The sequence below is a fragment of the Tachypleus tridentatus genome, chromosome 11, assembly GCF_004210375.1.
Source record: "Tachypleus tridentatus isolate NWPU-2018 chromosome 11, ASM421037v1, whole genome shotgun sequence".
NCBI classification, from domain to species: Eukaryota; Metazoa; Arthropoda; class Merostomata; order Xiphosura; family Limulidae; genus Tachypleus; species Tachypleus tridentatus.
In genome coordinates, this window is record NC_134835.1 from 34,199,347 (window position 1) to 34,225,819 (window position 26,473).

Consider the following 26,473-nt stretch of genomic DNA (forward strand, 5'->3'; position numbering starts at 1 on the left):
TAATCAAACTTCCTAACTGACAGACATTGCTAGGCCTTGCTCTATGAAATATACAAATGTTAGTTGTTCTTTTCTTCTGTTTTATTTGAAATGATAAATTGCTTTTAAAGGATAATAAAATTATGTACTTGTTGTAGTATACTGATTATGTTCTCTCAAATTAATAACATAAAAATTAATTGGTTTTACTGAAAAACAAAGCACAACGTGCTTTCGAAGTATTAAATTGTTAAATTAAATCTATCTCTTGTCACTCGGTAGTAAATTCTTGAATATATTGAGAAATGTTATTCTATGAAAACTGTTTGATTTTTCTTCAGATTTTCAACCCAAAATGCAGACAGACCATTGTAGTCAGTTATCCAAGAAGGAGTATAAAAAACCTGACATAGTTTATGTGAAAGGATTTCCAATTCCTGGTAAAGTCTTCACACAGGAAAACTTCCAGTCAGCAATAAATTACAAAGCAAGGCCAGACGATATTTTTCTTGTAGCGTATCCTAAATGTGGCATAACTTGGTTGCAGTGTATCGTGTGGGAAATCTTCAACAAAGGCGCACCCTTGCCTAGCTTCTGGGAAATGATGATGGAGCATACACCTTTTATGGAAAGAACTGGAGCGGAAGTCGTCGAGAATATGAATCCTCCAAGAATTATTAAAGTTCATTTACCGTATCATCTCATTCCAAAACACCCTCTAGCTAAGTACATATTTTTAGCTCGTAATCCATTTGACTGTTGTGTTTCATTTTACCACCATACCAAAAACTTTTCTGATACCTATAATTTTTCTGACGGAACCTTCAATGATTACTTCGAATGCTTCATTCGAGGAGAGATTCAATGTGGCAACTACTTGGATTACCTTTTGTCCTGGTGGCCACATCGTCATGACGCTAATGTTCTGTTTATTACATTCGAAGAAATGAAGTCAAATACTGAGGCAATTCTGTTTAAAATTGCTAACTTCTTGGGAATTCAGTTCTACACGATGTTGGAAACAGACCCGAAATTAGTGAAAAAAATCTTAGAAATCACAGACTTTCACAACATGAAGGGCAAAATGGATTTAACATTCTATAGGAATTTCAAACAAAATAAAAACGTCAAAGTGGTCAAAAATGTTAATTTTTTCCGTGAAGGAAAGGTTGGGAATTGGAAAAGTTATTTTACAAAAGAACAGATCCAGCGACTCGTGGACCACATTAACGAAAAGACTAAAGGTACAGATATATGTCTCTTGTGGAAAGATATACTAAACAGTTGAGATAAAAAAAAAAAGGGTTAATTTCATGTTTAGTACTGTTGAATGTTTAAGAACAGTAATTAAAAAAACTTTTTTTAGATTGTTAAGGTATCAATTATGATATCCATATATGTGTATTTTAAATTGAATTTATTTAGATATCAGCGCACAGACATAAGACAATTCCTCCAGTTAATTGACAAAAAATATTCTTCATTGCTCAAAGTTGAGTTATGCTTCACTGCTTAAATTTTATTACAAGTTAAATAATTAAAATATATAATGTGCTTCTAGTAAGATGGAAGAAGAATTATATAATTTTTATCGCTTTGGAACAGTTACTAAAGGTATGTAGTTAATCAGCTTCAAAGCCTAAGAAATAAATGACTCGAATATACATATTTCAGTAAATATATGCTGTTTCAAAATTTTTGAATTATTGCAGCTAGAAGAAACTGCATCAATCAACATAAAGCTATTTTCTTAAGCCGATATGTTTTTTAATGAATTAATAAATGAAGTTACGTTGAGAAATTTGCTTGATATCGCATAAACTCGTTTTTATATATTTTAACCTCATTTTGGTGGTTTATAGTTACCAAACCAAGTCACGTTATTCACATGAAGATTTGAAACGTTTTTGAGTTGACCCTGGTGATATAATCCTTTCGTTCCTGGTTCTTCAGTCTTGTGTTATAATGTCTCTGTACACACCCCTTAGCTTTTTAAAATTGAATCTCTACATTTGCTATTCTATCTTCTATCAAATTTATCCGAGTCCACAATATCTCGTTCTTTTTAATTCGTCTCTTAAATTTATAATATTTCATTCTTCCCTTTTTAATTTTTGGAAACTTTCTTTCTGTTTTTGTTTCAAATCTCAGTTTATTTCTTTTTATCACTGTTCCATCATTTTCATTAAAATTCCAACTTCACTTCAAATATGTGTAATTTTGAAGTCGAATCCAAATTAATCCAATTCCTGGTACCAGTGCTGAAATGGTTTAAATTGTTTAGTGGGTTCTTTTGGATTATTCGACAATAATAAATTTAATTCCATTAATGACAACGTGGGTTCGAATCCCTGTCACATCAAACATGCTCGCGCTTTGGCCGGGGGAGCGTTAAAATGCGACGGTCACTCCCACCATTTGTTGGTAAAAGAGTAACCCAAGAGTTAGCAGTGAATGGTAATGACTATCTGCCTTCCCAGATTTGCTAAATTAGGGACAGACAGCCGTGGTGTAGCTTTGCACGAAGTTGAAAACAAACAAATTAATGACAACGAAAACGTTTTATTTCTTTGACTGCACGTTTCACAGTTAATTGAAGTTCATTCACTGATAAGTCTACGTTCGTATAAGACGTAGCTATAACATTTCATTTCTTTAGTTGGTAGATACTTTTTATTTTTAGACAAAATATACAGATTATATATATTATTTCGTCAAAAACACAAAGTTAATACTTCAAAAACGAACTGACTAATAGAATCAATCAAACTCCAATAATTTGAGTTTGCGTTTAATACTGCTGAAACGGTTTTATAACATCAGGTGAAATTCCAGTAATTAAGTCACGTAATAAGCACACGACCTTTTTCTACACAACCAACAGTTCAAACATCAAAATTACAAACAACAAAGCATATATATATACACGTGTGTGTGTGAATTTCAATAAATGTTCAACACAAAATTCTATTCTATAGATCGCGTATGAATTGTTTCATTCAATGACTTATTCCTTGTATGAATCATTATGAAGTTTCTTTACAGCTATTTAACAACCAACAACATTTGTAATATGTTTTACTCACCACATATATCAGAGCAATGCTAAAACACAGTACACCATTACGATTTGTTTTAAAATTTCAAGCGTACTTTTACTCGGTCTCACTCAAGTTATTTAAAACGAAACCTCATTTGGATATCCGTAAAAGGTACCAATACATCTTCTCGCTAATAACTGCAGATGTACTGATTCATTTATTCGTTTCGTTTCAAATACACGAATAATTAAATATTTACACGTGCATGTATCTCAAGTAGAGGTAGGTTCATTTTTTATGCATAACTATTCATTGTTCTGCTAGTCGTGAGGAATCGAATACCAGATTTTACTTTAGTGAGTTCGTAACTTAAACTCTCACCCACTGAAGGATAAAAAAAGAAGAGACATTTTTTTGGGATGTTAGAATGTACCATATATTACAGTGCTTACCTAGCCATAAACTATGTTAACCGAATGCATTCAAACTACATTATATTTCGTATTCACCAGAAACACTTGTTTTTCCTTTAAAAGTTTTAAAAAATGTAACATCGAGACAGCAGCACCACAAGTAGCAAATAACTACACGAAGTTTCAGATACATTTAGCAGTAGTATATACACACACAATGTCCCAAGTAATACGAAAAAGTAACACCACTGATCACAGTGACCAGTACTGCTTTATTCTAATGATTAAGGTGTTAATAACTACTACTGAATGAAGAGTACATGTATCGCTTATTAACACTATTAGTAAATTCAGCTGCTAGATAAAGTTCAAAGTCCTGATCAGTGAAGGTTTCGGTCTCTGTGGGGGTCAAGTATATTTTTGACCTCTTCCTCTCTCCTACATAGTTGTTAATTTTTGCTTCCATAAATGTTAGTGTTGTATTCATACAAAGGTCGATTAAGTTTCAAAAGCAGTTACATCCGTGTTGGTTTGAATATTGCACAAAGCTACACGAGGCCTATCTGCGCTTTCCGTCCCTAATTGTGTAGTGTAAGGCTAGATGGAAGACAGCTAGTCAGCACCATCTCCAGCCAACGTTTGGGCTACTCATTTACCAACGAATAATGCGATTTAACGTCAAAATAAAACGCATCTCTCGATGGTAGGACACGGACTCGAATCCGCAGGTTGTGAATCGAGCCATAAAATAGGAAAGTTAGATTTATACTTTATATTGTCTAATTATGTTTATGTAGGAAATACACTAGACTCTGTAACACAAAATAGACTTTGGAGGCTCTATTCGTCATGCGTATAGAACTTCTCGTTTTTACGTATGTACATTTCTATGTTTGTTTGGTTTTTAAATTCCTCCAAAAATGTTTAACTAAATCACCTCACATTTTGCGTAGGTTTTTAATTCCCCCAAAAAAAAAAAAAAAAAACACATCCGGGAAAGACAATCCACAATATTCTAAGATCAAGTTTAGATTTTTTTTTTTTAAATTCTTCGTATGCTGACCAAAATGATTTTGGATGTTCTCATGACGCAATATACAGATTGGCTAGTACATGTAACGATTCATTCAAGACACCTATAGTTAGAATTTTCGAAACTTTTATATGAGGGCACAAATACGGGAATCAGAAGTGGTATGTGGGGGGTGAATCTAAGGCTTATGTGTCGAGATTTTCACGAACATTGGCACAGACACCTACACGGCTGTATACAAAAGAGTCTTAATTTCAGACATAAAATATTCCATTTCATCTTTCCCTCAAAACGGAGATCAAAGACGTTTGCAGAACTGAGTGTACGAATTTGTTTAAAAAGTGACAAGGGCAAATGATTTGTCTTGTGAAACAAGAAACTCGGAACTTTTCCTATTTCTAATATGCGATTAATTCTCCGTTAATTCTGATATGTAACCTGTTAATGCAAAATATTAAACTGCAATGTTATTCAAATGGTGTGGTTGTCTAATCAAATATTGTACGTTTTGTGAGGTATGTCTGTAATTAGATATTGTAACGAAATACACACGTTCTTGTGAAGCTCCACATTAAAATTTGTTCACGTTGATCAAGAGTTATATATTGATTGGTCAATAAAAAGTGCAATTTCACTTCTCGAAGTATTAAAATTTTATCAATTAAAACGTTTAATAAAATATTACACACCTTATTTTTAGCTGTTTGTAATAACTTTTATATATCCGAACATTTAAACAATAAAACTGAGAAAATGAAAGACATTTATAAACACACATTACTTGTTGAAAGACATATATGTATACTGTAAACGTACATATAAAAACCTAACAAACACAACCTTATTGTTGGAAAAAGGAATGTTCAACTATTCGATAAAAGATTTCTAACTGACTGATAAAATCACATGTGTGCAAATGGAAGAAAACAGAGTTAATTACCAGCACCACTGATTAAGTAAGACTCGTGTGTGAAGGAAGTACCACTTAAAGTCTCTTTCACACATGTAAAACAAAACTTATTGACGCCAAATTACACACTATTAAGTTGAAAAGTGTTAACATTAAAACGACTTTCGCGGTCGCTCATAAAAATGTTTATAAGTTGGAGAAAATTATCGAAGTTTTTTCTTTGCTTCTTTTTCTTTCCTTTGAATTTTCTGTTTTTTCTTCTCTTCTTTCATTCGCTCTTTTTGTCTTAAGTTGTTGACTAGCTTGTAGCCGAAAAACCCTAAATGAGGAGAAAAATAAATTTGGCAGAGGTAACTAAACGAAATGTAAAAAATGAGTTACGAACAACATTGTATAAGAGAAGTAAACTTATTTCCACTTCAAATCAACATGAAATACATTTTACAGTACGTGAGGTGTAGAAAGAATAAACCATTTTATGGCAGTAGCGATTAAAATACAAGTGTCTTTCCAATTTCAGAATTTAATAATTAACTAACTAAGGAAATACAACAACCTCGTAGTTTTCAACAGCTTGCAGCTCAATCAAATAATTTTTGCTGACATGTCCATTAGTGGCTCTCAGCGCGTCTATTCGATTTCAATCCAAGTTCGCTGCAACATAGCCTCAGATACAGAAGCAATGGTGTCTGTTATTCTCGCCTCCGTGATGTTTGCTATAAGTACAAGACACGATATCCTTAACATACCTCTATACTCCTTTCTTTTACTGGCTTCTGTAATCACACTGTACCACAGTCATTAACTTGAAGTCTGGAAGCCAAACGACGTATTTAACCTTTTCTTAAACGGTTTCCATTTTTTTAAGGAGTAATACTACTTACTGAAGTGAAATGTAACAACATGGCAATTAAAGATGTTAGAGTTTGGTTACAAGATGTTGAAATATATATGGTTGTATTTCCTCAGTTATTTAATTATTAAATGTTAAAAGATATAAAGATAGTTGTATATTAACCTGTATTTTACAAATAATTTGGTCAGATTTGAATTTCCCGCAAAGCTACACGAGGGTTATGTGCACTAGCCGTCCCTAATTTAGCAGTGTAAGACTAGAGAGAAGGCAGCTAGTCATCACCATCCACCGACAACTTTTGGGCAACTCTTTTACCAACGAATAGTGGAATTGACCGTCACTTATAACACGCCCCCACGGCTAAAAGAGCAAAAATGTTTGGTGCGACGGGAATTTGAACCCGCGACCCTCAAATTACTAGTCGAGTGCCTTAACCACCTGGACATGTCGGGGCCTTTACAAAGGAAAACTTGTGTGCAACAAACCGTAAAACAAATAAGAGAACGAAACTCGTGTTCTCCAACGATACAGTTGTATACGTAAACACAAAATAATTTTCATTTACAAATTTTGTAATATTAAGTTTAATACGAGTAAATGAATAAAAAGTGCATTGCCTCAAATAATATCCTGGGTATTGCTTCTGATTCAAGATACATACTATAGATTATTTCTTTAAATCTATTTACTTTCCGTGATTCGAATTACTTAACAACGTATGTCACAAACCACTATGTGGTATTTTCTACCTGAATGTACCTTTTGGGTATTCGGGCCAAACGGCCAGGTAAGAGATCACTTAGCCTTATTATCCAGAATGAAGTCATAGCGTGAATAGTACGCGTCACCTTAAGAACTTTGTCTGACTTTGAAGTGAACGAAACTGATTGTTATTCTTCTAACGCATCCACAGCTGAAAGCATAGAGCATGTTAGCCAGAATGGGGTCGTATGAATTGACAACAAAGAAATGGCAAACGTTAATATTTTGCACAATAGACGCCATTTTACCAGTTTTAACACCGTAATGTTCAAATGTGAAAAATTTCTACCGTCAATGAACTCCAGTTCAATGGCTTTAAGCTGATAGATATGCTATGTTCAGATTGCATTCCTCCTTATACTGTTGGTTTTATCTTTGATTCTTTAAATCAACAACGAACTGGATGCACGAGATCGTGTATACACAATCCCCTCCTGTTTTCAAATCTACGTTACTTCATTTCAAGGTTTTATCTTGCACAAAAATAAACAAATAACGTCGATGCTTCTTCTACAAACGAAATTATTCACTTGAAGTTTACGATTTTAACTTAATGCTCTTAGACTTATCACATTTACCGATTTACTTGTGTGTGAGCGTAAAGTCTCAAGGAATCGTACTGAAAACTGATTCTGTTAAGTGTCAAAACCTTGAGTAACAGATATATAAAGTACAACACTTATAAACAACAGACGCAATTAATAAGTATTTGCCTTTACCTCCTTTTGTTATTCTTGTAAACTAATCTAATATAAAACACCTTAAGTGTGAAAAAAAGGTATGGTTGGAATGTGCGACTTAAAAAACTGTAATCACAATTGGCGGCTAAACTGACAACTACGCTTACAGCATTAATTTAAAAAAAAAAGTAAAGCAAATATTCATTCATTAGTTAGTCAGGCTGTGATTTTGTTCAACTTCAAGCACGTCGGTGGGTAAAACAAAACAGGCGACCGAGCTACCTAATGAATGAATATTTGCTTTAAAGTTCTTAGCAACGCTGTATCAATTTGGCAGCCAGTTTCGATTCCATTCCTTTAAGCTGCACACCTAAACCTTTTTTCACACCTAAGGTGTTTTTTATAAGATATCCTGACTTATGTCAATACACACAAACAAACTACAGCAAGGAGCACTTGATGGCAATCAACATTAGCCTTAAACTGGCAACCCTACTGTTCAGAACATAATAGTGTTTTTAAAATACATGGTGGTAGCTTTTCCTCTCTAAAACTGTTAACTTTCCTTATGGTAACGCCATGGAATATACATTAACTGTTTCTTGTCAACACTCGCCGTATGAAGCATCATCATTTTGTACATAAATGTCACATGACGCTAAACACTCTTTAATTAGAGTACTTTAATAAAATTTAGCAAATTTAAGCTTACAAGCTGGCAATGAATAATAATTGTACAACTGTAGGGTTATTTTAAAACCTTGAGCTATAAGCTGCTAACCTAGTTTGCTTGACCTAATCAATATTTATGTATCTGCACATACTTTCACCATAGTTTTGCAACTTTAAACCAGCCTTCTTTAATCCAAATAAAACAAAATACAAGCGGTCCACTTTTAGATGAAGCTGTAGTAAAAATTCCAGATTGATAGCTTACGTAGGCTTGTACAAGTCTGCGAAAATATTTTCATCAAATTCGAGCGTTTTTTGCTGAATAAGTTTGCATATACGAGATATGTAGGCCAAATCTGACACCGAATTGTTGGTTATAAAGGTATGTTAATACACCAGATGTGAAAAAAACCCTAAAATTTGAATGTTTTACTACCAGATAAGGTTTCTCCACTTTTGGTGCGTGAAAGAAAAAGAAACTCAATATAAAACAAAACAAAAAATGCAACCAAACACGATGTCAATGGAAGCATTGCAAGCAGAACGCACCATTTCCTTTCAGTGCTGTCATCTCTTGGTCAAACGACTAACTAATAGCCTTTATTATTTGATTAGATCGGAAAATAATAAATTAAAATTGGGAAAGTCCTATTCACTGATTATCAAATTATTTTATTAAAATCGACTTTGGAATGCTTAAGAAATCTTATAAATTCATCGCTCAGATAACGAATACGATTTACTTCAGTCAAAAATATAGCTTTTGGCATCGTTACATGCTTTTTTTTTTTTTGTCAAACGATTTACTCTGAGGTGCTAGCAAGTGTTGCTTCCAAGAAAATATTTTGAAATCAAAGAACGAAGGTCACACGTTAAATATGCAGACATTCTAGATATTAACACCCAAACTGTAGTACAGGAGACAACAACAGTGTATCGTAGTTAGTAATTTGTCACTGCATTCTTTCTAGATATTAACACCCAAACTGTAGTACAGGAGACAATAACAGTGTATCGTAGTTAGTAATTTGTCACTGCATTCTTTCCAGATACTAACACCCAAACTGTAGTACAGGAGACAATAACAGTGTATTGTAGTTAGTAATTTGTCACTGCATTCTTTCCAGATACTAACACCCAAACTGTAGTACAGGAGACAAAAACAATGTATCGTAGTTAGTAATTTGTCACTGAATTCTTTCTAGATACTAAAACCCAAACTGTAGTACAGGAGACAATAACAGTGTATCGTTGTTAGTAATTTGTCACTGAATTCTTTCTAGATACTAAAACCCAAACTGTAGTACAGGAGACAATAACAGTGTATCGTAGTTAGTAATTTGTCACTGAATTCTTTCCAGATACTAACACCCAAACTGTAGTACAGGAGACAATAACAGTGTATTGTAGTTAGTAATTTGTCACTGAATTCTTTCCAGATATTAACACCCAAACTGTAGTACAGGAGACAATAACAGTGTATCGTAGTTAGTAATTTGTCACTGCATTCTTTCTAGATATTAACACCCAAACTGTAGTACAGGAGACAATAACAGTGTATTGTAGTTAGTAATTTGTCACTGCATTCTTTCTAGATACTAACACCCAAACTGTAGTACAGGAGACAATAACAGTGTATCGTAGTTAGTAATTTGTCACTGAATTCTTTCCAGATACTAACACCCAAACTGTAGTACAGGAGAAAATAACAGTGTATTGTAGTTAGTAATTTGTCACTGAATTCTTTCCAGATATTAACACCCAAACTGTAGTACAGGAGACAATAACAGTGTATCGTAGTTAGTAATTTTTCACTGCATTCTTTCTAGATATTAACACCCAAACTGTAGTACAAGAGACAATAACAGTGTATTCTAGTTAGTAATTTGTCACTGCATTCTTTCCAGATACTAACACCCAAACTGTAGTACAGGAAACAATAACAGTGTATTGTAGTTAGTAATTTGTCACTGCATTCTTTCTAGATATTAACACCCAAACTGTAGTACAGGAGACAATAACAGTGTATCGTAGTTAGTAATTTGTCACTGCATTCTTTCTAGATATTAACACCAAAGTGTAGTACAGGAGACAATAACAGTGTATCGTAGTTAGTAATTTGTCACTGCATTCTTTCCAGATACTAACACCCAAACTGTAGTACAGGAGACAATAACAGTGTATCGTAGTTAGTAATTTGTCACTGCATTCTTTCTAGATATTAACACCCAAACTGTAGTACAGGAGACAATAACAGTGTATTCTAGTTAGTAATTTGTCACTGCATTCTTTCTAGATATTAACACCCAAACTGTAGTACAGGAGACAATAACAGTGTATCATAGTTAGTAATTTGTCACTGCATTCTTTCCAGATACTAACACCCAAACTGTGGTACAGGAGACAATAACAGTGTATTGTAGTTAGTAATTTGTCAATGCATTCTTTCTAGATATTAACACCCAAACTGTAGTACAGGAGACAATAACAGTGTATTGTAGTTAGTAATTTGTCACTGCATTCTTTCTAGATATTAACACCCAAACTGTTGTACAGGAGACAATAACAGTGTATTCTAGTTAGTAATTTGTCACTGCATTCTTTCTAGATATTAACACCCAAACTGTAGTACAGGAGACAATAACAGTGTATTGTAGTTAGTAATTTGTCACTGCATTCTTTCTAGATATTAACACCCAAACTGTTGTACAGGAGACAATAACAGTGTATTGTAGTTAGTAATTTGTCACTACATTCTTTCTAGATATTAACACCCAAACTGTAGTACAGGAGACAATAACAGTGTATTGTAGTTAGTAATTTGTCACTGCATTCTTTCTAGATATTAACACCCAAACTATAGTGCAGGAGACAATAACAGTGTATTGTAGTTAGTAATTTGTCACTGCATTCTTTCTAGATATTAACACCCAAACTGTAGTACAGGAGACAATAACAGTGTATTGTAGTTAGTAATTTGTCACTGCATTCTTTCTAGATATTAACACCCAAACTATAGTGCAGGAGACAATAACAGTGTATTGTAGTTAGTAATTTGTCACTGCATTCTTTCTAGATACTAACACCCAAACTGTAGTACAGGAGACAATAACAGTGTATTGTAGTTAGTAATTTGTCACTGCATTCTTTCCAGATATTAACACCCAAACTGTAGTACAGGAGACAATAACAGGCCAGTTTCTAATTTCAAATGAAACTGGATGAACTGTGATATTTAAAAGGGAGCCACATTAAAAAGGTGTAATGTATAAAATAAAAAACGTAAATGGCATTAAAAAATTGATAGCCTTTAAAAAACTAAAAACATTACAAAGGTGGACACAGTGTCACCATCACCAATAACACTGTCTAATGTTATGGACAAACCTTGGGACAGAACATGTTTAAAATGGTGCCATCGTTGAGAGTCGTAACAACGACAAGAAAGTAAAATGTGGCTTATTGTGATCTGAGTGTTACATGAACTACACACTGGTGTTCAGTTCCTGATAAAAGTAAATGATGAGTTAAAAACTGTGACCAATGCGTAGTCTAGTTAGAAGAACTTCATCTTTCCAATCCTTATGGAAGCAAGATGACCAGTGTCCAATATAGGGTTTTATTTGGAAAGGCTTTTTTTAACGTTGCTCACTCCAAGTCGACTGCCAGCTGGCACGGAACCGAGCCTCAAATACAGGACCACAGTCCATGTATAGGACAGGCACAGCAGTGATAGTGCCAGAGCAGATAGATTTAGCTGCACTGTTGGCGAGCTCGTTCCTGTGAATACCAACATGGCCCAGTATCCAGAAAAACTGGATAGAAGTAAATGTTAAAGAGAAATGGGCCAGTCGGTTTTGAATATCGGTAAAAACAGGGTGTGAACCAACATGAAGCAATTCAAGGGCCAGTAGAGAACTAAGCAAATCAGTATAAATAGTGCAGTTGGAGTACTGCTTAGCTTCTATGTGATCCAGGGCAAGAGAAATGGTGTACAGTTCAGTTGTGAACACAGAAGCTGTAGATTCTGTGTGCAACCACCAAACCTGATTTCAAACCATCTGTATAAATAGGAATGGAAGGATGGTCCGAACGATGTTCAGCAAATAGCAGACAGTATTTCCAATCAGGAGTGTCTACTTTTCTCAGATGACTTAAAGATAGGTCACAATTGGGGACTGTAAGAAGCCATGGTAGGATGGGCTAACCAGTGGATACAGCAATGCCATCCAAGGACAGACCCAATTCATCCAACTGCACCTGGATGCGAAGGCCAAACGAAGCAATGGCAGACCATCTGGTCTGAAAAAGTAAGGCCCACTGAGGAAGGAAAACATAACTCCAGGTGGGATGCTTTTGTAAGGAATGAAGTTTCAAAGCATATAGTAAAGACAGTTGCAAATAGCAGAGGTGCAAAGAAGGTTCATAAGCCTCTATGCATAAGCTCTGAACTGGGGAAGTGCAGAAAGCTCCAGTGCAGAGCTGAAGTCCTTGATGATGAATGAGGTCCAGCATCTTTAAGGCCGAGGGTCTGGCAGAGCCATAGACCAGTGATCCATATTCAAGGTTCGATCGAATAAGAGCACAAAATATCTTTAGCACAGAATATCGATCTGCTCCCTAAGTGGTGGAAGGGAGGACAAAGAGGATGTTCAGTGTTTTTATACATTTGACCCGTAGCTGCTTCATGTGTGATATAAATGTCAGCTTACAGTCAAAGATAAGCCCAAAGAACTTTGTCTCAGGGACCACAGGCAGCACAACTTCACAAATACGGAGTTCAGGATCAAGGTGAATATGCCATTGGTGGCAAAAGTAAACAATTGAGGACATTCTGTAGATGCCACTCAATATACCTCATGTTCGACGACTGACATGAGATGTGAAAGTTGTCAATATAGAGCCAGTTTGCAACAGTGAGAGGGAGTTGTTCAGTGATGGCATTATTTTTTATACTGAAAAGTGTGACACTTAGAACAAAGCCCTGAGGGACTCCAAGTTCCTGTAGAAAAGAATGGGAAAATGTCGAACCCACACAAACTCAGAATCTCCAGTACATTAAAAAATGTTTAATAAAAATGGGCAAATTGCCACGTAACATATACATATGGAGGTGTCACAAGATGCCATACCTTTATGTTGTATCATAAGCCTTCTCAATGTCAAAGAATATTGATACAAGATGTTGTCATTTGAGAAAGGCTTCTCTGATTGACGTTTCAAGTCAAATCAGGTGGTTCATCGTGGAGCGCTGTTGTCAGAATCCAAACTGGGTGGGCGAGAGGTTGTTTGATTCGAGGAACCAAACAAGACATGCATTAACCATCCTCTCTAAGGTCTTACAGAGACAGCTTGTTAAAGAAATTGGATGGTAGTTTGAAGGAATCTTGAGATCCTTCCCAGGCTTAGAGAAAGGTAGGACAATAGCCTGGCACCAGACATCAGTAAAAACTTTCTCCTGCCAGATTCTGTTAAAAACAGTGATAAGAATAGCAAGAGAAGCAGGAGATAGATGGCACAGCATGTCATAAGGTTCAACCGATGTACTGCCAGTTTGAGTTCCACCAGTGTAATGGGACAATTATAGTCATAGATACAATCAGCTGGAAAGGAAAGAGGTGATTGCTCTATCCAAGTCTTAATAGCTAAGAAGGTGAAAGAAGAAGCAGAAGTGCTAGATATATGGCAAACGCTTTCACCTAGAGTATCGGTGATGCACCAGGTATCAGCCACTTCCTGGCCATCAGAGAGTGAGAGGGGGACAGAATTATATTGCCCACTGACCTTTCAAATCTTGTCCTCAACTTAATCCAAGATTCCTTCTGGCTTTGACATCTTACCCATCAAGCAAGAGCACAGGTCTGCTGGAAAGTGTGGGATATCTATGGAAAGTATCCCAGGCTCATTTTTGAGCTTTCCGTGCCATGTGACAGACAAGATTCCACCATGGATGAGGATATAGTGGAAAAAACGTGTCAAGGATTTAGGAATACATTAGGCAGCTGCTTGTATAATACAGTCAGTTACTGCTGCCAGACAGTCGTCTACTGATGGCTTACAGACGATGACAGAATCAAGTTCTGCAAGAGCAGTGAAAGAAGGCCAGTTTGGCCAATCCAGCCACGTCCAGTCTCTCTCAAGTTTAGAGGAAAATGATCACTGCCTCGTGGATTATTGTCAACCTTCCATGAAAAATGGAAAATAATGAAGAGGAGCAAATTGAGAGATCAACAGCAGTAAAGGACTGACTAGGTGCATGAAAATAAGTGGAAGAACCAGTATTGAAAGGAGAAAGGTTGTGACCAGAAAGCATATGCTCTACAGAACAACCAATGCTATCAATATCAGCACTTTTTCAGAGGATATGATGTCCATTAAAGTCCCCCAGGATGAAAAAGGGAGATGGCAACTGTTCAATGGCAGCATCAAGGTCTGATTGATCATATGTCTCTCCAGGCGACAGGTAGAGAGAGCAAACAGTGATGGTATGACCCAAAGAAACACGGATGGCTATGACCTCCAAGAGTGTGTTATGTGGCAAAGATAGGGTGGGCACATGCTGATCAATCAACAGTGCCACCCCTCCATGCACTCGTTCATCACACAGCCTGTCGTTTCTGTATAATGAAAACTTGCCAAAAGGATTGGAGATTTTCAGAAATTTTTCCTGTAGAGAAAGACAAACAGGATGGTAGGAAGCAATCAGTGTTTTGATGTCATCCAGATTGTATCAGGGTGGCCATTTTTATTTATGTGTAGGCAAATTTGGTGGAGAGCTATTCTATTTTCGACTACATTTTTTTTTTCTTTTTCTTTATTCGAGGGTTGTCTATCAACCTTCATGGATCCTGCCCTGGGTCAATTGGGCAGGTCTTTGCTGTTGGAAGGGAATTCCACAGCCTGAAGACATGAATGAATGATTGTTTTGCAACTTGGGGTGGGAGAAGAATATGTATCCGAGGAAATGCCTGTACCTGGAACCAAAGGATGTGGATCTTGGGGTTTGGTGGATTGTATATAAGGGACAGAAATAGGTGTTAAAGTTAATTCATCAACTTTTTTAACTATGGAGGTCAAAAGACTTTTCATTTGTTTGGAGAACGATTCTTTTGAAGGCACAGAGAGATCTGTCTGCACTTCCACTGTTGTTGTGGAACAAAGTGCAGCAGCATACATCCGAGATGAGGTGGTGAACAGCAATTTTCGAGCCTCAGGAGAAGTAATGTTATGAATCGTTTTCAAATGCTGCATCTCTTTTTCTTCCAACCATTTAGGGCAAGAACGAAAGTAGGACAGGTGAGAGCCATTGCAATTGATGCAATGAGGGTCTGTTTCATACTCGTAGGCATCATGGTCCTTACAACTGCAATGAGCACATGTCAAGGAACCACGACATGATGTCTTTGAGTGACCGAACTGTTGACACTGGAAACATCAGAGAGAGTTTGGAATGTATGGCTGTACCCTGCAATTAAGGTAACCTGCCTTGATGGCGGCAGACAGACGTGGTGACGTAAATATGAGAATGAGGACATTGGTCAGCACCATAATTCCATCTTTGCGAGTGTATATACGCCTCACTGCAGGAACTCCTTGGGTGGAGAAACCAGCAAGAATCTCAGACTCTGGGATGTTCTTCAAATCCCTCTCAACAATAACTCCTTGTGATGAATTCAAAGTAGCATGAGGTGTAACCTCAATAGGTATATCCCCAATTGCCTTTGAATGCAACAGGAGTTCACTGTGTTGAGATGTGGATGTTTCCACCAATATGTCACCAGATCTAAGCTTCTTTCCTGACTTTGGAGAGCCAGCAAGTCCCTCTACTCTCTTCTGAATGGAAAAGTGAGACATTTGCCTCAAGGGTTTGCCTGAAAGTGAATGCAATATAAGAAAATGAGGTACAACAGGTGGTACAGATGGTGAGGATTGCTGCTCAAAATCTTCAAGACGTGGTCGTTTACCTATAGACTGTTTTTTTCACCCTTTTATTAAGATTTCTGATTGGAGTATCCATAATAAAGAAAGGGAAATTTCTGTGCCCACTGACCCAACCCACCATGAAGCCCTACAAGGGGATGCACTACAATGTTAAACACGGACACTGCAGCAACGCCATGGTTTCGTGAGCACTATACCCAAACACCAGCATCAGATATAATGTCCACAACACCTCCTGAGAACATCCAACACTGGTACTTGGTTGACCCTAGCCCGAGTGGACCAGCCAACTGACCCAAGGGGGGCCACCCCAAGGGCATCCATCTACAGGAAGTCAAGGTTAAAGTGGTGTGTTAGGGTTGGACCCCTCAACCGCCAGGATCCTCTTCTCCCCTACACGAGTTGCCACACACAGCAAACAAGTGGGTGGATGTTTAGATCCCAGAGGAGGAAAACTGAAAAAACAGAACCTTCCCTGGGAGGTCCCCTCACCACATACAGGAATCCACATTGACGGGGGGTTGTTTTTGTTTTTGAATTTCATGCAAAACTACATGAAGGCTATCTGTGCTAGCCATATCCTTGATTTAGAAGTTTTAGAATAGATCGAAGGCAGCTATCACCACCACCTACTGCCAACTCTTGGGCTACTCTCTTACCAATGACTAGTGTATTGAATGTTACATTACAACACTTCCATGGCTGAAAAGGCAAGCATGTTTGGTGTGATGGAGATTCAAACTTGTGACCCTCAGATTGTGAGTTGAGCACCCTAACCATCTGGCCATGCCAGGACACACATACATAGCTATAAATGAAGCCTTACCAGTTTTATAAAAAGAACAGAATAACCTTTTGGTTTGAAAACATTCAAATTTTGTACAAGTCAATAACATAAGGTAAAACAGCAAATGTCCAAGAGACACTCATGAGGGGTTTCAATAGTCACATTCTCCCAGGGTTCAATTTGTTAATTATTCTGCGATTGCCACATTTATAAATTTGCAAGTGGCACATTTAGTTTGAGATATGCAATAAAAAAAATTATATATTTATTTTGTTATATGAAACAGTTATGGGAAGGTTAAACAGGAAATATCTTTCCCTCATGACATTACAAAATTCTAATCTTCCATGCCAGTGCACTGGAAGTGGATGTTTCCATAGCCATGAAAGAGTCAATCTCTTGTTAGACTCTTGTGAGTGTTCCTGAAAGTCAACATTTATGTTATCAAAATCACCCAAAATTTTTCGAGAGAAAAGATTAAGTTGCCAAATACATATAAGACAAAGAAGTACCTAAAGCAGGTTATCAGCTTTATTAATTCAATTAGGAACAAGTTTAAACTTAAGTCCCCAACGTTGCTTTTGAGTATAAAAAAGTTACAAGTAACATGATGCACATATTCTAAAATGTTACAGTGAATGGTGATATGTGAAGTTGGGAAATGTACACTTGAATAGATGTAACCCTTCATGGCCATGGTATGTCCAAGATGGATAACAGACCTCTGAAAACAACACACCATTACTATTGCAATATTTGGTTTGACAATGTCATCCTATGGTATCAAATATCTTTTATTTTCATGATGACAAATCATTCTTATAGATTGTTTCATTTATTCTCAAGTTTTCTCTAGTGTAATTTTCTCTTTTAAATTACAGATAATGATTTTAGTCATAAAACTACATATAATTTGCAGTTATAATAAGCAGACACACATTAATGACAAGAATAATTCTGCTTAAGCGAATACCAGTTATTTTCTACTGAATTTCAGACCACATGGCTAGAGTTACTATATCCAGGTGACAAAAGTGATGCCAGATTTCAATCTAATCATAAGAGTTATGAACCAAAATAATCAAAATTTTCCATCATCTACATTTATCAAATTTACAAAAATAAGAAGTTACATAAAGACCTAACAGCTCACCATCAAATATGTGCAACAAACATATCTCGGCTGGCCTGAAGAGTTGTAGAATTGGGGAAATGCATTGCTGGCAGTAGATATGATGAACATAGTGTGGTTGAAATACTGTTGTATATTCTTCTAATTCTTGGAAATCAATTTGGGATTAGATTTAGAATGTGTAAATAAATATATAGTGAGCCTAAAATAATGTCTTATGACAAATACCATGCTTCACTTGCTTCTAGAAGGCATTTACACTATGCCTGTTTTTCTAATAAATGACCTACATATATAGTATTCAAATTACTGTTGATCTTTTGTATTCCATCTAAAGAACTCTGAATTGAGCAAAATGCATTACTAGCAATGGATGTGATGTACAGAGTGTGGTTGAAATACTGTTTTATAACACTATTCTAATTCTTGAAAGCCCATAATAGTCTAGATGAAAAATGTAATGTAAAACAAGTATAGTAGGCCTAAAATAATGCCTTATGACAAATATAATGAAAATCACAAATTTTTTATCTCAGTATCAATCTGAAATAACATAATTAGGTGACAACAGATTTAACCCTTAGCCATCAGTCTGACTTTTGGAAGAGTTAGATTGGTCTGAAAATGGAATAATACAAATTACAATGTTGAAAAATGAAAATTACTAAACATATTCAGAAGCTTCCAGTAACCAAGATAATACAGAAATAAACTTATTGTAGCAAAATAAGATAATTAACTAGAAAAACTGGTTAGGGTAAGACAGACCATACCCTAGATATCAAAGAACATCAGGGAACCTTTGAGTCCAAGGGTGCCCTAACTCCTAACCATCACAATAAACAAAAATGAATTAATAAATCCAGGCCAGATACCTCAGGTATTCATCAACCCTTTTTTCAAGCTCTTTAAAAGTTGTTGTCTCTTCTACTTTTGATTGAAATTTGTTCCACAAATGAACACCCTATTGAACAAACATAACTGGAGACGTCTCTAGCCTTTCTAGGTCTTTAAATTACAACTTCTTGTTCCTGTCTTACGGCCCTCAGAAATCAACATGAAAAAAATAAAATACATCAACATCATCAATTATATGTATAAAAAATGCTGAATATTTTAACTGGAACATCCATGATCATAAAAGAAAAAGTTAAGAGATCTTAAATGACCAACTATACCACCAAAACTTACTGATCTGTCTCTGACCCTTCTCCTAGAATTCATATGTTCATCCCAATGAGAACCATAACTACACAATATTTCAGATAAGACTTAACAGGTAACATATACAACAAAACATTACATCTTAGATCTTGGGAATATTTCTCCAACGTGGTATACGTTGAAAAATTACGACTACATCAACCAACTCTATGAGATCCTTTCCTTCAATCATACTTTTATGAGGGTTCTGGTTATCATGATTAAGACTTTTTTTATTCATTGTAATTATTACCACAAAATTTTAGATCTTCTAGTATAATTAATATAATTTATTAAGAGAACCAACATACACAACCCTACATTTTTCATAATTAAATGACATCTGACACGTACTTGTCAAATTAATCAACTAATCTTAAGTCTTTCTGTAAAATTATAGTATCCCCATTACAACAAGCAAGACCTAGCATTTTCAATACTATCAAAGTTAACCAATTTCCCAACTGAGCTCTATCACTATATTTAATGTTGGAATACTAGCAATAATGTGGAAGAACAGATCTTTGAGGTATGGTACTTCTAACATTACTCAAGTCAAACTAAACTCCATTAATGTTTTTTTTTGCCTACCCAGCCAACTTTTCATCTACCTAACTAGCATATTCCATTCTCTGATCAACATATTTTTCAGCAATCTTTCATAAAGCACTAAATAAACCTTTTCTGAAAATCAAAACCAGATCTTACCCTCATCTAGATAAGTGGCAGATCCTCAAAAAAGAAAATAAATTAGTGTGTAAATAATACAATATTTTCCACATGTAAATTTATTTTAGCTGTCTGACAAGAAATGCAACTTCAAACACCCTGCAAAGCACCTTTTGTCAACTTCTTTGAAGTTTTTTCCTCCATTGAAGTAAGTCTAACTGGTTTAAAATTATCTGAAAAATACTTCTCTCTCCACATTAAAAGCTGAAGTTGTCTTATCCACCCATTCAATCTTCAGAGAAATGTCTCCTGTTGAATGATGCACCAAAAATGGAAGTATGTAGCTCAAAAATATGATCTTTAACCTTTTTTAAAACCAATAAATACTGGCACACTCATAAGTCTTCACTTTCAACTAAATTTCAAGATTTATTTTTGAAGAAGCCCTAGACTGATGCTTGTATCTCACGTACTCATGAAATACATCCTTGAAACTAACTTACAGAACCAGGAATCCATATCTTCCCTGGTGAAAACCATTGATAAAACCTTATTAACTCACAGTCATCAAAAACTGTACCTTTATCCTTCAAAAGTCCAATTCTAGCTTTCTGCTTACCTTTGATGTTCCCACAGAAATGCCAGCTGTTCTTCACAAATTTTGCATCCTGGCCTTCAGTTGAAATTTCCTGAAGCTATAAAGTTTCTCTCAAATTTCATCCATGATGTACATATACATATAGTTAAGCCATAACTACTGCACTAAGTCTGGGCTTCAATGTGGTTTTCTTTATTGTTGAAAAACATGTCTAACATTATTTAAAACCAATTGGTCCTTGAAATTATCCTACATTTATTCAGAATTCCAATTGACTCTGCTACCAAATCAATTAAAGCTAATTTCTGCATCACAGTCTCAAAACAAGCACCTTGAAAATTTAGAACTAAAACTGTATTAACTATGAAGTCAACATACAATGGAACACCAAATTTAACTATGCTGTGATTATTCACACCAAAATTCATTTTTACCTCACTGTAACTAAAAAAAAACTTGAAAAAACCAAGTTTACAACCAGGGCCACAAATATCAGCTCCCAGAAATTCTTCCATCCATCCTTTTCCATTTAATGCAGCCTCCAGATTGAAAGTTCATCCTATCTATTCTGTGAAAAACAAATTTTGTTTCCATTTCTTAAATACTATAACAATCTCTAAACCTTATCAGTGCATCTCATCTTCACTAGCTCCTACATACACTACAGAACCTCTGATGAAGACCTAACCATCTCATCATCATTCATTATGTATGTTTTTTAATTATTAGCTTCATAAGATATTCTTTCTATATGCTTATTAACACACTGGCTCCCAAGCCTATTTTGCCAATACTTCTAAGGTTCTCCCTAGTCATTTTACAATTACATTTTTAGGAAGAGTATATGTAGCCTTTGTGTCCGAGCCAATAAGTGGCCCTTTAAAAAGAAAATAAAGCATAACTCACTGGTGGGTCATGTGTGTCTTACTGAAAGACTATCATGACCCACCAGTGAGTCGTATGGGAGCCAGCATGTTAAACAAACCCCAACTACAAGAACTTCATAATCTACAAAAGTCTCTCTTACCTTTTCTTCTCTCATTTTGTCTGTTTTTGCCAGAATGCTTAACTTACCTTTCTATTCCACAGTTACTCTAAGAATGTTAATCCCTTTTTCACACCCTTTTGAATGTGTGAATAATTTCTCCCTCCTTAAACCTACATTGTGCAACCTACTTGTCGCATTGGCCCACAAAAAAAAATATCCACCAAATAAACATACAAAATTGCTCTGCATACATTAAACTTTTATCCAAAACAACAGAAGATACCAAATACATAAATATTAAAATATATAATTTACATTAATATTCAACGTTTATGGCATAAGTGATATAAATAACAGTATTATAAAGGAAAAAGCAATATTTCTACACACACACACACTAGGAAAATGCTTAATGTCAAAGAATATGAAGTCACACTGAAAAAATGAATGCTACAGGTTAAAAGTTTCAAATATCAAAATATTTTAATAGAGGGCACATAAAATAATATTGATAACTGCTAATCTAAAACAATTCAATTTTACATAACATTGAATCCTTTATAATGACAAAAAACTTGCAATTCAACAAGACAAACAAGAAAATTTATCAATAAAATATATAGTTTTAACTTTTTTTAAATAATGTTATCAATTGCATCAAATAAGAAACAAAATCAAAATGAAACAGGTTTCCAGTGATCTATGGCAATGGTTCCTAATCTATGGTACACCTACCACCAGAGGTATGCGAGAACTTTTGAAAAAGATAAAAAAAAACCTTTTTTCAAAACTCTAGGGACAGATGTTGTGAATTACTGATATATTTCATCAGACACACTCAACATTCATATATTGCTGCCTCACTCTTCAATTACTTTCTTTATTTACTACTACTTAATTTAAATACACTTTTTTGTTTACCAGTTAAACTGGCCCCTGCATGGCCAGGTGGTTAAGGCACTCGACTAGTAATCTGAAGATCACGGATTCCAATCCCTGTCACACCAAATATGCTCGCCCTTTCACCCATGTGGGTGTTATAATGTTACGGTCAATCCCACTATTTGTTTATAAAAGAGTAGCCCAAGAGTTGGCAGTAGGTGGTGATGACTAGTAGCCTTCCCTTTAATCTTGCACTGCTAAATTAGGGACAGCTAGTGCAGATGTCCCTTGCGTAGTTTTGTGTAAAGATAAAAAGCAAAGAAATGTTGGTTACAAAAATCTTGTTAAGTTCTTAGAGAGTTTATGTGGCAAAAAAGGTTTGAAGTCAATGACCTTTAGGTTCACATATTAAATAATAAAATTAATGACCTAAAAAAAATAAAAAATAGGAAGTCATACATAAAACATCACAACATTCCATGAGACATATAAAATACATATTTAACATGAATTTAACAGGTTCTCATTAGTACAAAGTATGAACCAATTAGATTGTGAGGTCTTACATCCAACAATCAGGTCCAGGGAGGAGTTACTGTACATTTTAACTTAACATTGTTCAAAGTGCATTTCAAGTTCAAATGATCAGTTAAACCATTATAATAATGCAGAGGGTTAAGATCTTCAAATCTAATTAATAAACTAACAGATAACAGTATTTTTAACAATTGCTAACGTATAACACTAGTTGTCACATTAGTTATACACTTAGGCTCTCGATTCATGCCCTCTCCTAAGAAAATTAAACCTGCAATTTTCTTAACGTAATTTTGCTCTAAACTTTGGAATTTCTTTTAATTTGACACTTTAATTTTCATAAAAGAAAGGTAAAAACAAAATCAAGGCCTAAGTTTTGAAATAAGAGTTAACATTTATTGACTGAGGCTGCACGTGCAGTTCATGTTATAAAAATAATGAAGTGTAAACCTTCAAAAGTAATGCCACTGAAGGAGCAACGTTTTTACCAATTCAATTTTCATGTTCACAAGACTGATTTAAAAATATACCCCACCATTTGCTCATCCGAAATTATTAAATCTAGTTTTAGGCATAGGCTCAAAAAATTATAATAATTATAAAGACTAAGCTTAGTCATAGTTTTAATGACATCAGCCTAGGTCCTACCTACTAAAATAACTGTTATAATGGTAGGAACAACAAACACCCAGTTACTAAATCCGTGTTCGATCGGTCCATTATGTCCACTCCCAGAAATGTCAACCATTTTCTCAGCCAAATGTGTAGTCTGTTCTTCGTTTCGTTAGCAAACTAATTACGAAAATTTATTATAAAAAGTTTAAGGTATAACCTAGAATTTTACAATATTGCTTATATTTCTAGTATTAGTGGTAACACTACAATATTAATCAACCTCTGCCTCTTTGTACCAGTCTTACTAACCCTTACAGCTACCATACATACTGACATTCGCCCTCTCACTTACAAAATAAAAAGCTACCTTTTCGGTATCCACTTTGTATTGAAATTTATTAATACATACATAAAAGAACGTTTAAATAAAGGATTATTTTCAATGCACACATAGGTCACAATTTTTGAAAAGATAACAAAAAATGTACATTTTAATAATATATGCTGAAAAAATGACACTACGGGAAGAAGCAAAATTCAGACCCTCAGTGTCAGCAAAAATTCTATCTACAGTAACATCGATGAAACTTAAAACCACAAAATATGTAAAACAACTTACTAAACCTCATAGCATAGTCAAGTGGGTTAAGGCGTTCGTCTCCTAATCTGAAGGTTGTGGGTTCGAATCCCCAGCGCACCAAACACACTTGCCTTTCCAGTGACGCTCAATCCCACTATTCATTGGTAAAAGAGTAGCTCGAGAGTTAGCGGTAAGTAGTAGCAACTAACTACATTCTTACTCTGCTAAATTAGAGATGGCTAGCTCTAATAACCTTTAAGTAGCTTTACATGAAATTCTAAACAAACCAAATAAACCTCATATATAATGCGAGCCTATAGTATTTTGTTTATTGATTTTACAAAATACACTAAAAAACAAAAATATAATATTAAAGTATAGAAATAAGTGGCATTATAAAAAGAAATTAATTTTAATGTCTACTTTTTTAAAAATAAAGAAACAACAGTTCTTGATATGTAACAAATATGTAAATGAGAGAGAAACAAATCGCTGTACTAAAGTCCAAACTACAGACTAGGAACGATAAAGTTACCCATAGAAGCACTGTTCATTATATAATTTTGGTATGACTAGTACAACAGTGGAGATTTGTTATCATTGGATCAAGCGATTCTCAAACCACACGTGTTACAGTAAAATGAAATTATGCTACTCTGTAGATATGGATACCAAAGTTCAAAGTCGAGAATCACAAATTACCATTCATTGTATGAAAACTTTGCAAGAAAAGAGTTGTCCCTAACAAAATATGTTAATGAAAATACAGCTGAGGTAAAAAAGTAATCTCATTTCTTTCCATAAATTTGCCATTTCGCTCTAGTAATAATGGTCGAATACTTGTATTAAAAACGTAATGTGAAAATCAATGCGTATTATATTCAACCAAACATTGTCCGGTTGGGACAGCGGTCAGTCTATGGAATTTCAATGCTAAAATCTGCAGGTACAGATAACATTTATTTTAATGTTTTAATATAAAGTCAAACTAAAAAAAACGAATTTTACAAGTTAAAAGTTTCAAATATCGAAATATTTTAATAGAAGGCAGATAAAATAATACTGATAACTATTAACCTCAAATAACCCAACTTTACACAACAATGAGTCCTTTATATGACAAAAACGTACAATTCAACAAGACAAGTAACAAAATTTATCAATAAAATATATAGTTTTAACTTTTTTAAATAATGTTTTTAACTGCATCAAATAACAAACAAAATGTTTGCCATTACACTGAAATAGCTGTGTAATGTATAATACACTCGTAAATCAGTGGCCCTTCATTGTTTAGTTAATTCAGTGTTGTGAAAAGAGAAATTGTTTCAAGAATTAGATATAAGAGAATCTGTTGTATGCACAGGAGAAAATTAACAAGCTTACAGGCGGTCGTGATTTTGTGAACTTAGACTTATTAGTGTGTATGTTTTCTTTATAGAAAAGCCACATCGGGCTATTTGCTGAGTCCACCGAGGGGAATTTAGTGAGTATTACTTAAGCTAATTTGCAGAACAGAAATAATAAAAAAAAATATTTCTATTTACTCGGAAGATAAAACTTTTTAACCTCATCAAGATCATGAAAAGCGTTCACTAAAAATTTTAAAGAATTTTACTTACTTTCAATGTTAACAGCAGCATCTTGACACCCATCTATCATTATTCTGCGAATGTTATCTATCATATAAATTCGGGAAGGATCATAATCCTGACACGAAAGCAGTACTAACATAAAAAATTATAGAACAAAAAAAAATAATTTTAAGTAAAAATCGCAAAAATTGCGAGATAAACTAATAAAATATCGATGAGTAACAATTTATCTTTAATAACATTTAATTATTCTTGTGATAAACATTTAGAGCTAACCACTTTGAAAGCTTTGGTAAATAATACGATGATAAGACTTCTTTTACAGTTTCTGATGTATGCAAAACAGTAACCTGGAATGGCTCAACTCTGAGCCTCAAATCTGAGGGTCAAGGATTCGAATTTCTATTACACCAAACATACTGACCCTTTCAGCTGTCTGGGAGTTATGATGTTACGGTCAATCCCACTATTCTTGGTAAAAGAGCAGTCCAAGAGTTGGCAGTGAATCGTGATGACTAGCCGCCTTCCCTCTAGTCTTACACTGCAAAATTAATGACAACAGCGCAGATAACCCTCGTGTAGCTCTGCGAAAAATTCATA

General features: G+C 34.8%; 2 protein-coding genes across 11 annotated transcripts; one reads left to right on the top strand and one right to left on the bottom strand.

Annotated features, from left to right (window-relative positions):
- Positions 1-326: 326 nt before the first annotated feature.
- Positions 327-6,845, top strand: LOC143231902 (sulfotransferase ssu-1-like). The gene is made up of 2 exons (XM_076466711.1): positions 327-1,223; positions 6,421-6,845. Exons 1-2 carry the CDS (start codon positions 335-337, stop codon positions 6,471-6,473), a joined length of 942 nt encoding a protein of 313 aa, XP_076322826.1. The 5' UTR covers positions 327-334; the 3' UTR covers positions 6,474-6,845.
- On the bottom strand, positions 2,526-24,506 carry LOC143231903 (uncharacterized). Of its 10 annotated transcripts, XR_013017277.1 has the most exons (5): positions 23,736-24,283; positions 21,111-21,244; positions 20,698-20,773; positions 19,082-19,250; positions 2,526-5,695 (listed from the first exon to the last, which is right to left on the bottom strand). XR_013017277.1 is itself a non-coding variant. In XM_076466712.1 (3 exons), the coding sequence occupies exons 2-3, from the start codon at positions 23,829-23,831 to the stop codon at positions 5,580-5,582; spliced, it is 216 nt and encodes a 71-aa protein (XP_076322827.1). In that variant the 5' UTR covers positions 23,832-23,875; positions 24,318-24,506; the 3' UTR covers positions 2,526-5,579. The 10 variants fall into 10 exon arrangements, 1 of the variants encoding a protein (XP_076322827.1); XR_013017281.1 differs by lacking the exons at positions 20,698-20,773; positions 21,111-21,244 and adding an exon at positions 24,318-24,502 and having other exon boundaries at positions 23,736-23,875; XR_013017279.1 differs by having other exon boundaries at positions 20,698-21,244; positions 23,732-24,178.
- Between the last annotated feature and the right edge of the window lie 1,967 nt (positions 24,507-26,473).

Excerpts from the sequence above, each read along its gene's own strand:
- LOC143231903 (XM_076466712.1), bottom strand. The coding sequence starts at position 23,831 with ATGGTTGACATTTCTGGGAGTGGACATAATGGACCGATCGAACACGGA. Across the intron at positions 5,696-23,731 it reads TATAACAGTTATTTTAGTAG|GGTTTTTCGGCTACAAGCTA; the intron begins GTAGGACCTAGG and ends CTCCTCATTTAG.
- LOC143231902 (XM_076466711.1), top strand. The coding sequence starts at position 335 with ATGCAGACAGACCATTGTAGTCAGTTATCCAAGAAGGAGTATAAAAAA. Across the intron at positions 1,224-6,420 it reads CATTAACGAAAAGACTAAAG|ATTTGAATTTCCCGCAAAGC; the intron begins GTACAGATATAT and ends TAATTTGGTCAG.